At 54.3% G+C, this 11,488-nt stretch overlaps 3 protein-coding genes across 3 annotated transcripts in view; 2 read left to right on the top strand and 1 right to left on the bottom strand.

The window, feature by feature from the left end:
• Nucleotides 1-1,363, top strand: part of FDX2 (ferredoxin 2) — a 5,627-nt gene extending 4,264 nt beyond the window's left edge. The window contains exons 4-5 of the mRNA XM_025368402.1: nt 643-730; nt 935-1,363. Coding sequence (XP_025224187.1) covers nt 643-730; nt 935-1,091 — 245 coding nt within the window. The 3' untranslated portion in view covers nt 1,092-1,363. The remainder of the gene's footprint in view (nt 1-642; nt 731-934) is intronic.
• Nucleotides 1,364-1,678: 315 nt separating this feature from the next.
• Nucleotides 1,679-7,699, top strand: ZGLP1 (zinc finger, GATA-like protein 1). Its single transcript, XM_025368400.1, has 4 exons — nt 1,679-3,371; nt 6,546-6,652; nt 7,013-7,106; nt 7,288-7,699. The coding sequence occupies exons 1-4, from the start codon at nt 2,875-2,877 to the stop codon at nt 7,403-7,405; spliced, it is 816 nt and encodes a 271-aa protein (XP_025224185.1). The 5' UTR covers nt 1,679-2,874; the 3' UTR covers nt 7,406-7,699.
• On the bottom strand, nt 5,821-6,015 carry LOC112613143 (putative uncharacterized protein encoded by LINC00269; the record flags this gene model as incomplete). Its single annotated transcript, XM_025368403.1, has 1 exon — nt 5,821-6,015. A coding segment is annotated over one exon (195 nt), but the record flags the coding sequence as incomplete, so codon positions are not given.
• Nucleotides 7,700-11,488: the final 3,789 nt, after the last annotated feature.

Below are 11,488 nucleotides of genomic sequence, written 5' to 3'. Positions count from 1 at the left end.
AAAAAAAAAAAAAAAAAAAAAAAATTAGCCAGGTGTGGTGGTGTGCACCTGTAGTCCCAGCTACTTGGGAGGCTTGGGTGGGAGTATCACTTAAGCCAGGAGGTTGAGGCAGTAAGCTATGACTGAGCCACGGCACTCCAGGCCGGGCAACAGAGTGAGACCCTGTCTCAAAAAAAAAAAAAAAAAATCTAATCCCTCTTTCCTTCCCCCACCACACTGACTGCTGAGTCAGCTGGTCCATCCTCCAAGAGCAGCGGAGAGGTGGGGACACATTTGCCCAGCACCGTGATAGGGCCACAGCAAGGGCTCACAGGCTGCAGGGAGCCTGCCTGGACTTTCCCCTCTTAGCTACCTGGCAACCTCATCCATGCCCTTTAATGGTTCTGCATCTCAGCCTGCTGGGGAGTCCCTGGGAAATGGGGCCTCCCGGATGTCCCTTTGTAAACCCTACACACTGGGGAACAGCCAGCTAAGGACACTGAGGACATGACACAGTGCCTGGTGCACACCGTGGGGCTGCAGGCCCGGGAGGGAGACGTGAGGCACGTGGTGGAGGAGAGATCTACTCTTCTACGCCCTTCGCAGAGCGGCCCCTTCCTGACTCTGCCACTCACCTGCGCCCACTTCACTTCCCGCCCCTAGGGGCCTGTGAAGCCTCCCTGGCGTGCTCCACCTGCCATGTGTACGTGAGTGAAGACCACCTGGATCTCCTGCCTCCGCCCGAGGAGAGGTGAGTGGGGTAGCCCTGCCTAGCTGGGAGCTTCACCCTGAGCACTGAACAGCCGCCACCATCCTCCCCACTTCAGTTCCTGGAAGGGGAGCTGCCTCCCCCCACACTACCCCCTGTGCTCAGCTTCCTCCCTCCCCTACCTCTGGCCCCTCACCCACCCAGCTAGCCTGCCCTTGGCTAACACTGCCCGTGTCACCACCCCAGGGAAGACGACATGCTAGACATGGCCCCCCTCCTCCAGGAGAACTCGCGGCTGGGCTGCCAGATCGTGCTGACGCCGGAGCTGGAAGGAGCGGAATTCACCCTGCCCAAGATCACCAGGAACTTCTACGTGGACGGCCACGTCCCCAAGCCCCACTGACGTGGACACCTGGACTGTTAAACATTGCCATGACCCCAGGGCCCAGACTGAGGGAATAGCCAAGTGCCAGCCCTGCCCAGGGAGCGGACAGGCCTGGGAGAGACATGGAAGCCCCTGCGAATGACAACACCCCTGCTTGGGAGAGATTCCCGTGTCCAGGCTCCGGCAGGGACCAGGCCCCTAGTGGGGTGCCTTCCCCAAGCCCCTGAGAATCGGTATGAGTAGGAGTGGACTCAGATTGGAGCTGCAATAAATCAGTATCACAGGCTCCAGGATGTTGAGTGTCCTTGGGGGACAGATCTGGGGTCTACACGTGGCTCACACCTGTAATCCCAGCACTTTGGGAGGCCAAGATGGGAGAATCACTTGAGGCCAGGAGCTTAAGACCATCCTGGGCAACATGGCGAGACCTTGTCTCTATAAAACAGTAAAAATTAGCGTAGAGTGGTGGTAAGTGCCTGTGGTCCCAGCTACTCGGGAGACTGAGGTGGAAGGATCACTTGAGCCCAGGAGATTTAGGCTGCAGTGGAACGGTGATCAGGCCATTCCACTCCAGCCGGGGTGACAGAATGAGGCCCTGTCTCAAAAAAAAAAAAAAAAACCTGCATCTGCTGTGGTGGGTCCCCGACTCTCTTCTCCCTCTGGGATCTAAGATCCCGCTGGGGATCCAAAGCAGAGGCTTGGGAGCCCCTATTTCCGAGGGGTAGGGCCAGCATGGAAGGCCCCGCCCAGCAGCTGCGGAAGGATTTGGTGGGGTCCAGGCCGCCCTTGGCACGCAGGGGTGCGCAGATGACCTGAAAAAAGCCGGAAAGAGGAAAGGCGCCTCCGAGGCTGGTGGCTCTCAGCTGAGGCTCATCGCATCCTTGGCCAGGAGCGCTCCCACCCCACAGGTCCCGCCCCCGCCAGGTGGGTTTCATCGGGTGGGCCCAGCGGGACAGGGCCGGGTGAAATTAGGGAGGGGGCTGGGCTGGGGCGCAATGGAGGCTGAGCCAGCCCCGGACTCCTCGATGCCAGCAAAGCTGCTGGCGCCTCCCTGTCTGGACCTGGAGCCGCTGGGAGGATCCCCCTCCCAGGAGAAGCCGAGGACCCCAGGATGCTGCAGAATCAGTGGGAGGTGCGTAAGGCCAAACCCCTTCCCCAGACCCCGCTAGCACTTCACCAGCTGGTTCAGTGATCAGGGGGTCGTGACCTCTCGTTCCGGGGGTCATCGAGAAGTGGCAATTTTATAATAGTTGCTGAAACTTACAAAGAGGTTCTGGTCCCCAGAGACACTTGGGGTCATCTAGGGATCAGAGGCCATGCAATTCCATGTCTCTGGGGCTGATATAGGCACTCCCCAGGGATCATCCAGGGGTTAGGGAGGGCAATCAATAATAATGAAAATGATAAAAATCGTAATCATATTATGGCAAGCCAGCGGCGTGGTGGCGCGCGCCTGTAAGTCCCAGCTACTCGGGAGGCTGAGGCGGAAGGATCGCTGGAGCCCAGGAGTTCTAGGCTGCACTGAGTCCTGATCACGCCCCTGCACTCCAGGCGGGGGTACAGAGTGAGGCTCGGTCTCTAAAAGAAACACAAAGAAAAAAAGTAACGTTTTTCTCGATCCTGCAGCCAGAGGCTTGAAATCCTGCCTCGGTCACCTAGGGCGGTCCCTGTCTGGGTGATCTACGGGTGCCGTAAAGGGTTGATTGATGTGGAGGGCTGAGAGTGTGCTTGGGAGGCCCACGCTGGGCGAGGTGAGCTGCAATTACTTTGCAACTCTTAAACCTTCCACCCGGAGTTAGAAATGACTGAACCTCAGGTGGAGTGTGTAGCTGCCCCAGGGTACACAAAGAGCCGGCCCAAGTTTGGAAGCCCCTGGCCGGCTAAACCCAGGAGTCACCCAAGAAAAAGTGACCCCACTGCCCTTCTCCCCAGGTCCCTCTGGCCTGCATGCCAGGACTCGGTCACCGCCCTGCGCTTCCTCCAAGAGACAGTGGAGAGGCTGGGTCAGTCCCCTACCCAGGACACCCCGATCCTGGGGCCTTGCTGGGACCCGATGGCTCTGGGGACTCAGGACCGCCTGCTGCTGGACAGGGATTCCAAGGACACACAGACCCCGATCAGCCAAAAGGACCGCCGCCTGCAGCCCCCGGGGACTCCCCCTGCCCCACCCCAGAGAAGGCCCCGGAAACAGCCGAATCCCTGCCGGGGCACTGAGGAAGTGGACCCTGGGTTCGAGGGGGTGACTCTGACGTTTCAGATAAAGCCAGACTCCAGCCTGCAGATCATCCCCACGTACAGGTAGGGGCCGGCTCGGGCCAGGGCGCCCTTTCTCCCAGTAACAACACAAACACCAGTGTGGGAGGTAGGGGTGCTCCCTGGTGTCAGTGTGGACCCTCACACGTGCCCTAGGTTACACGTGGCCCAGTCTCTGGTTGACAACTTGAGCTGGTGCCAGATCCAGTCCTGCCCCTCCTGACTCAGTCGCTCCCCACTCCCAGTGTGAGACCTGGTCTCTTTATGAATCACGCCTGGCCCTGCTTAGGCTGCAGTTTAGGCTGCAGCTGCGGCTGCAGTGATTTTTCCCAATGATGTTAACAGCTACTATTTGTTGGTAGTGACAACAATAAGAGGTTAACAGGCAGTATTTGATGTGTATGGGCTCATTCAAAAGCCTGGGGAGGCCAGGCACAGTGGCTCATGCCTATAATCCCACCACTTTGGGAGGCCAAGGCAGGCGGATCACCTGAAGACAGGAGTTCAAGGCCTGGCCAGGCCGTGCGTGGTGGCTCACGCCTGTAATCCCAGCACTTTGGGAGGCCGAGGTGGGTGGATCATGAGGTCTGGGGTTCGAGACCAGCCTGACCAACATGGTGAAATCCCATCTCTACTAAAAATACAAAAATTAGCTGGGCCTGGTGGCAAGCACCGGTAATCCCAGTTACTCAGGAGTCTGAGGTAGGAGAATTGCTTGAACTGGGGAGGCAGAGGTTGCAGTGAACCAAGATCGTGCCACTGCACTCTAGCCTGGGGGACAGAGTGAGACTCCATCTCAAAAAAAAAAAAAAAAGATTAGCCTAGCCAACATAGTGAAACCCCATCTCCACTAAAAATACAAAAAATTAGCTGGGCATTGTAGCAGGTGCCTGTAATCCCAACTACTTGGAAGGCTGTGGCAGGAGAATCGCTTGAACTCAGGAGGCAAAGGCTTCAGTAAGCTAAGCTGAGATAGCGCCACTGCACTCCAGCCTGGGCCATAGAGCAGGACCCAGTCTCAAAAAAAAAAAAAAAAAAAAGCCATGAGTGCTGATGGGCACCTATAAGCCCAGCTACTTGATCCCAGCTACTTGGGAGGCTTGAGGCAGGAGAATCACTTGAACCCAGGAGGTGGAGGTTGCAGTGAGCAGAGACGGCACCACTACACTCCAGCCTGGGCGACAGAGCAAGACTCCGACCCCTTAAAAAAAAAAAAAAAAAACCTTTGGGAGGCTGGGCCTGGTGGCTCACGCCTGTAATCCCAGCCCTTTGGGAGGCCAGGGTGGGAGGATTGCATGAGCCCAGGAGTTCAAGACCAGCCTGGGCAATATAGTAAGACCCCCATCTCTAATTTTTTTTTTTTTTTTTTTTGAGACGGAGTCTCGCGCTGTGTCACCCAGGCTGGAGTGCAGTGGCGCGATCTCGGCTCACTGCAAGCTCCGCCTCCCAGGTTCAGGCCATTCTCCTGCCTCAGCCTCCGAGTAGCTGGGACTACAGGCGCCCGCCACCACGCCCGGCTAGTTTTTTGTATTTTTAGTAGAGACGGGGTTTCACCATGTTAGCCAGGATGGTCTCGATCTCCTGACCTCGTGATCCGCCCGCCTCGGCCTCCCAAAGTGCTGGGATTACAGGCTTGAGCCACCGCGCCCGGCCCCCCATCTCTAATTTTTACTTATTTATTGTTACTATAAAAATTATAACTTATGCCGCCAAAACAATAATTTTTTTTTTTTTTGAGATGGAGTCGTACTCTGTCGTTCAGGCTGGAGCGCAATGACATGATCTCGGCTCACTGCAACCTCTGCCTCCTGGATTCAAACGACTCTCCTGCCTCAGCCTCTGGAGTAGCTGGGATTACAGGTGCCCACTACCAGCCTGGCTAATTTTTGTATTTTTAGTAGAGATGGGATTTCACCATGTTGGCCAGGATGGCCTCGATCTCTTGACCTCAGGTGATCCACCTACCTTGGCCTCCCAAAGTGTTGGGATTACAGGCGTGAGCCACCATGCCTGCCACTTTTTTTTTTTTTTTTTTGAGACAGGGTCTTGCTCTGTCACCCAGGCTGGAGTGCAGTGGCGCAATCATGGCTCACTGCAGCCTCGACCTCCCAGGCCCAAGCCATCCTTCCTCCTCAGCCTCCCAAGTAGGTGGGAGCGCAGGCCTGCACCACCACTCCTGGCTAATTTTTTTATGTTTCTAGAGACGGGATCTCCCTATATTACCCAGATTCCCATTTCTTTTTAAAAATCAATAAATAAAATTTTCAAAGAAAAAAAAAAGCTGTTGTGTTGGGAAGACCATTTTACAGATGAGGAAACTGAGGCACAGAGTAGGAGATAATGTGTCCAGGCTCATAGAGCAAGGACATGGAGAACTGGGATTGGAACCTGGCAGGCTGTCCCTGTGCTTACTATTTTTCAAATAATAATAATTGGCCGGGCGCGGTGGCTCACACCTGTAATCCCAGCACTTTGGGAGGCTGAGGCGGGTGGATCATGAGGTCAGGAGATTGAGACCATCCTGGCTAACATGGTGAAACCCCGTCTCTACTAAAAACACAAAAAAAATTAGCCGGGTGTGACAGCGGGCATCTGTAGTCCCAGCTACTCGGGAGGCTGAGGCAGGAGAATGGCGTGAACCTGGGAGGCGGAGTTTGCAGTGAGCTGAGATTGCGCCACTGCACTCCAGCCTGGGTGACAGAGCGAGACTCCGTCCCAAAAAAAAAAAAAAAATGATAATAATGATAATAATAATAATTAGGTCAGGCACGGTAGCTCATACCTGTAATCCCTGCATTTTGGGAGGCCAAGGCAGGTGGATCACTTGAGGTCAGGAGTTCGAGACCAGCCTGACCAACATGGTAAAACCCCATCTCTATAAAAATATAAAAATTAGCTGGGCATGGTGTTGTGCGCCTGTATTCCCAGCCGCTCGGGAGGCTGAGGCACAAGAATTGCTTGAACCCGGGAGGCAGAGGTTGCAGTGAGCTGAGATGGCACCACTATACTCCAGCCTGGGTGACAGAGCGAGACTCCATCTGCAAAAATACTAATAATAATAATATTATTATTACTAATGAGAAGCAAAGCCAGGCCATTCAGATATCAGTTGCCTCCTTGGGGGATGCCTGATACCTTGATACTAAATCTTCATTTTGGGGGGCTACTGGGGACAAGCTACGGATCCCCTCCGATGCTAATACCTTGTCTGCCCCGCAGCCTGCCCTGTAGTAGCCGCTCTCAGGAATCCCCTGCAGATGCTGTTGGGGGCCCTGCAGCCCACCCAAGAGGCACTGAGGCCCACTCAGCAGGCAGCGAGGCCCTGGGTGAGTCCTGAAAACCCGAGAGCTATAAATATTTTGGGGGCCAATTTCCTGTCTTCCCTGCCTTTTGCCCTGCCCCCCCTTCTCCATCTTGCTTCCCCATTTAGACCCTCCGGGAGGAGTTGCACCACCCCCCTCCACTTGGGCTGAGTCACCCCCACCCCCAGCTTCCTCCTCTGCGGAATGCTGCCATCTGTCTCCCTTCCTGGCTTTGCTGTGGCTTAGAGCTGGCAACTCCCAGGGCTGGTCCAGAGCCAGGTGGGGCCTTGACTGAGACCCCCACAAAATGCCCGACCCCGCACAGGCCTCCTGAGCTCATCTGCGTGGCTTCTGACCCCTGCCCTTTGACCTCTGACCCTTCAGAGCCCCGGCGCTGTGCTTCCTGTCAGACCCAGAGGACCCCGCTCTGGAGAGACGCCGAAGATGGGACCCCTCTTTGCAACGCCTGTGGGATCAGGTCCTTAGAATGGAGGAGGGAATTGAGGTGGGGGTCCCCAAATCAGTCCAGGTGTAACCAGCGTGGCATATGGGGAAAGCAAAAAGCAAAACACCTACTTCTTGGGAAAAGTGGTTTCCTTGTGGCAGTTTCTGGGCCCCCACTGCATCCTAAATGGCAGTTTCTTGTCCCCCAACCCTAGGTACAAGAAATATGGCACTCGCTGCTCCAGCTGCTGGCTGGTGCCCAGGAAAAATGTCCAGCCCAAGAGGCTATGTGGCAGATGTGGAGTGTCCCTGGACCCCATTCAGGAAGGTTAAACCCACCTTCACCCTGCTGAACCGCTTCTTCTGCCTCCGTTTCACCAGTGGGAGAATGGGCAGAAGCAGCTCTCCTAGGAGGATCGGGGAAAGAGCCAGCTTGCCTCCTCTCTGCCATCTCCAGATTCAAGGATCCCAGGGGAAGACCCAGGCCTCAGGTGGCAGAGCCTGCTAGGGGTCACTGGCTCCTTCTCCAGGCAGCCTTGGCTGAGGCCCCCTCAGGAGACACTCTCAGGAAGGATGAGCATTGTTACAGCAGGGACAATAAAGTACAGAGATACTCGGAGAGAAAAAGCCTGTGATTTGGGATCCTGTCTCCTGTGCCCCTCTGCCAGCCTGGTAAGGTGGACAGGTGTTTTCTCGTTGGGGTTGTGAGGGGCATGCGCACACATGTACATGCACAGAGACTCAGTCTTATCCACAAGCAGCAGCCCCCACACGGGGAATTAGCCACATTTACCACAATATCCCATGCATGGAAACAGCCACTACCCGCAGACACACACAACAGACACAGAAAAACACACACAAGCCGGGTTCAGTGGCTCACGCCTGTAATCCCAACACTTTAGGACGCTGAGGCAGGAGGATTGCTTGAGGCCAAGAGTTTGAGACCAGCCTGGGCAACATAGTGAGGCCCTGTTATCTACAGAAGGAAAAAAAAAAGACACATGTCTGGCTGGGCGCAGTGGCTCATTCCTGTAATCCCAGCACTTTGGGAGGCGGATGCAGGTGGATCCGGAGTTTGAGACCAGCCTGGCCAACATGGTGAAACCCCGTCTCTACTAAATATACAGAAATTAGCCGGGCGTGGTGGCATGTGCCTGTAATCCAAGCTACTTGAGGCAGGAGAATCGCTTGAACCCGGGAGGTAGAGGTTGCAATGAGCTGAGATGGTGCCACTGCACTCCAGCCAGGGTGACAGAGCGAGACTCCGTGTCAAAAAAGACGCATGCAAGACAGCCGTGCATGCTGATGGACATATCAGCAGACACACATCGACAGGGATGTGCTGACACGTAGCTGTGTCACAGATATAGCCCGCACAGGACACATGCACAAAACACACCTAAAACACACAAGTAGATGGCACACACTGGCAGCATATGCCAATGGATCCTTCATCTGTCACCCAACCCGTGCCTGCAGTGTGTCACTCTCCTTACCCCCTGCTGTGTCCCCTACCCCCTTCCAAGATCTCCCTAACCCAGCCAAAGGGTGTCTCCCAGGCCTGAAGTCAAAAGCCACAAGTCAGAGGCAGCCTTCAGCAGGCGTGACACACAGGCCACCAGCACTCACTGGGAGGGAGGGAGAAGGGAGAGTCAAGACTGGGTGGTGGGCTGGGTGTGGTGGCTCATGCCTGTAATCCCAACACTTCTGAAGGCCAAGGTGGGAGAATCACTTGAGCCCAGGAGTTCGAGACCAGCCTGGGTAACATAGTGAAACCCCATGTCTACCAAAAAAATCAAAAAATGAGCCAAGGGTGGTGGTGCACACCTTTACTGCCAGCTACTCGGGACACTGAGGTGGGAGGATCACTTGAGCCCCTGGAGGTCAAGACTGCAGTGAACTGTGATTGTACCACTGTGCTCCAGCGTGAGTAATAGAAGGAGACTCAGGAAAAAAAAAAAAAAAAAAAGGTGGGTAGGGTAGGCATGGTCCTGTGGGCATGAGTGAGCCACAAAGCCACACACCCTTATGAGATCCTCTTTATCTCTCCTGGGCAGCCCTGAATGGGAGAACTGGAGAGTCCAGATTCCTCTGCCCTCAGATCCCTGAATTATTTTATCTTTTTTTTTTTTTTTTTTTTTTTTTTGAGACGGAGTCTTGCTCTGTCGCCCAGGCTGGAGTGCAGTGGCCGGATCTCAGCTCACTGCAAGCTCCGCCTCCCGGGTTTACGCCATTCTCCTGCCTCAGCCTCCTGAGTAGCTGGGACTACAGGCGCCCGCCACCACGCCCGGCTAGTTTTTTGTATTTTTTAGTAGAGATGGGGTTTCACCGTGTTAGCCAGGATGGTCTCGATCTCCTGACCTCGTGATCCGCCCGTCTTGGCCTCCCAAAGTGCTGGGATTACAGGCTTGAGCCACCGCGCCCAGCTGAATTATTTTATCTTACCCTTCCTTGGCCTGGAACACCCTCCCTCCACATCTCCCCATGGCTGACACCTTCTAATTGTTTGCGGAGGCCTGGCCCAAACATCACCTCTTCAGAGAAGATTTCTTGACTGCTCAGTCTAAAATAGACACCTCCCACCACTCAGGCCGGGCATGGTGGCTCACACCTGTAATTCCAGCACTTCGGGAGGCCAAGGCAGGCAGATCACCTGAGGTCAGGAGTTAGAGACTGGCTAACATGGTGAAACCCCACCTCTACTAAAAAACCAAAAAAATAGCCGGGCGTGGTGGCAGGCGCTTGTAGTATCAGCTACTTGGGAGGCTGAGGGAGGAGAATCGCTTGTTATCAAGACCAGTCTGGCTAACATGGTGAAACCCTGTCTCTACTAACAATACAAAAAAAATTAGCCGGACGTGGTGGCACATCCCTATAATCTATGTTATAACATAGACTATAGATGTTAGATGTTTTCTGATAACATCCCTATGTTATCAGAAAGAAAAAAATAAGATGTATGCCCAACCAGGCACAGTGGCTCATTCCTGTAATCCCAGCACTTTGGGAAACCGAGGCAGGCAGATCACCGGAGGTCAGAAGTTTGAGACCAGGCTGGCCAACATGGGGAAACCCTGTCTCTACTAAAGATACAAAAATTACCAAATTACCCAGGCGTGGCATGTGCCTGTAATCCCAGCTACTTGGGAGGCAGAGTTTACAGTGAGCCGAGATCGTGCCACTGCACTCCAGCCTCGGAGACAGAGACTCCATCTGAAAACAAAAACAAAAACAAAAAATTAATTAAAAAATAAAATAAGTCGGGCACAGTGGCTCACACCTGTAATCCCAGCACTTTGGGAAGCCGAGGTGGGTGGATCAGGAATTCGAGACCAGGCTGGCAAACATGGTGAAACCCCATCTCTGCTAAAGATACAAAAATTAGCCAAGCATAGTGGTGGGTGCCTGTAATCCCATCGGGAGGCTGAAGCAGGACAGAATTGCTTGAACTTGGGGGGCAGAGGCTGCAGTAAGCCAAGATCGCACCACTGCACTCCAGCCTGGGCCACAGACTGAGACTCCGTCTCAAAAAAAAAAAGAAAAAAGAAAAAGTAATTGCAGTTTTTGCCATTACTTTTTTTTTTTCTCTGAGACAGTCTCACTCTGTGGCCCAGGCTGGAGTGCAGTGGCGTGATCTCGGCTCACTGCAGCCTCCACTTCAGGGTTCAAGCAATTCTCCTGCCTCAGCTTCCCAAGCGGCTGAGACTACAGGGATGTACCACCATGTCCGGCTAATTTTTTTTGTATTGTTAGTAGAGACAGGGTTTCACCATGTTAGCCAGATTGGTCTTGAACTCCTGACCTTGTGATCTGCCCGCCTCGGCTTCCCAAAGTGCTGGGATTACAGGCATGAGCCACCATGCCCGGCCTTTGCCATTACTTTCAATGGCAAAAACAGCAATTACTTTTGCACCAACCTACTAAAATAAATCATCTGAAGGCTCTGTTTTTGTTTTTGTTTTTGTTTTGAGACGGAGTCTCACTCTGTCGCCCAGGCCGGAGTGCAGTGGCCGGATCTCAGCTCACTGCAAGCTCCGCCTCCCAGGTTCACGCCATTCTCCTGCCTCAGCCTCCGGAGTAGCTGGGACTACAGGTGCCCGCCACCTCGCCTGGCTAGTTTTTTTTTTTTTTTTTTTTGTATTTTTTAGTAGAGATGGGGTTTCACCGTGTTAGCCAGGATGGTCTCGATCTCCTGACCTCGTGATCCGCCCGTCTCGGCCTCCCAAAGTGCTGGGATTACAGGCTTGAGCCACCGCGCCCGTCAGTAGGAGTGGAGGGAGATCATTCAGCAGGGAGGGCACAGGCAGAAAAGGTGAGGTGGTGTGAGTGGCTGGGGCTGCCCCTGGCTGGTGACTTTTTGGGTTTTGTACCTGGCCCCTGGCTCACCATCGAGCATGGGCCTGCCCTCTTGTG

Source organism: Theropithecus gelada, chromosome 19 (assembly GCF_003255815.1).
Source record: "Theropithecus gelada isolate Dixy chromosome 19, Tgel_1.0, whole genome shotgun sequence".
Lineage (NCBI taxonomy): Eukaryota > Metazoa > Chordata > Mammalia > Primates > Cercopithecidae > Theropithecus > Theropithecus gelada.
The sequence above is the reverse complement of the archived record's forward strand: the minus strand, read 5'-3'. Positions and strand labels throughout refer to the sequence as shown.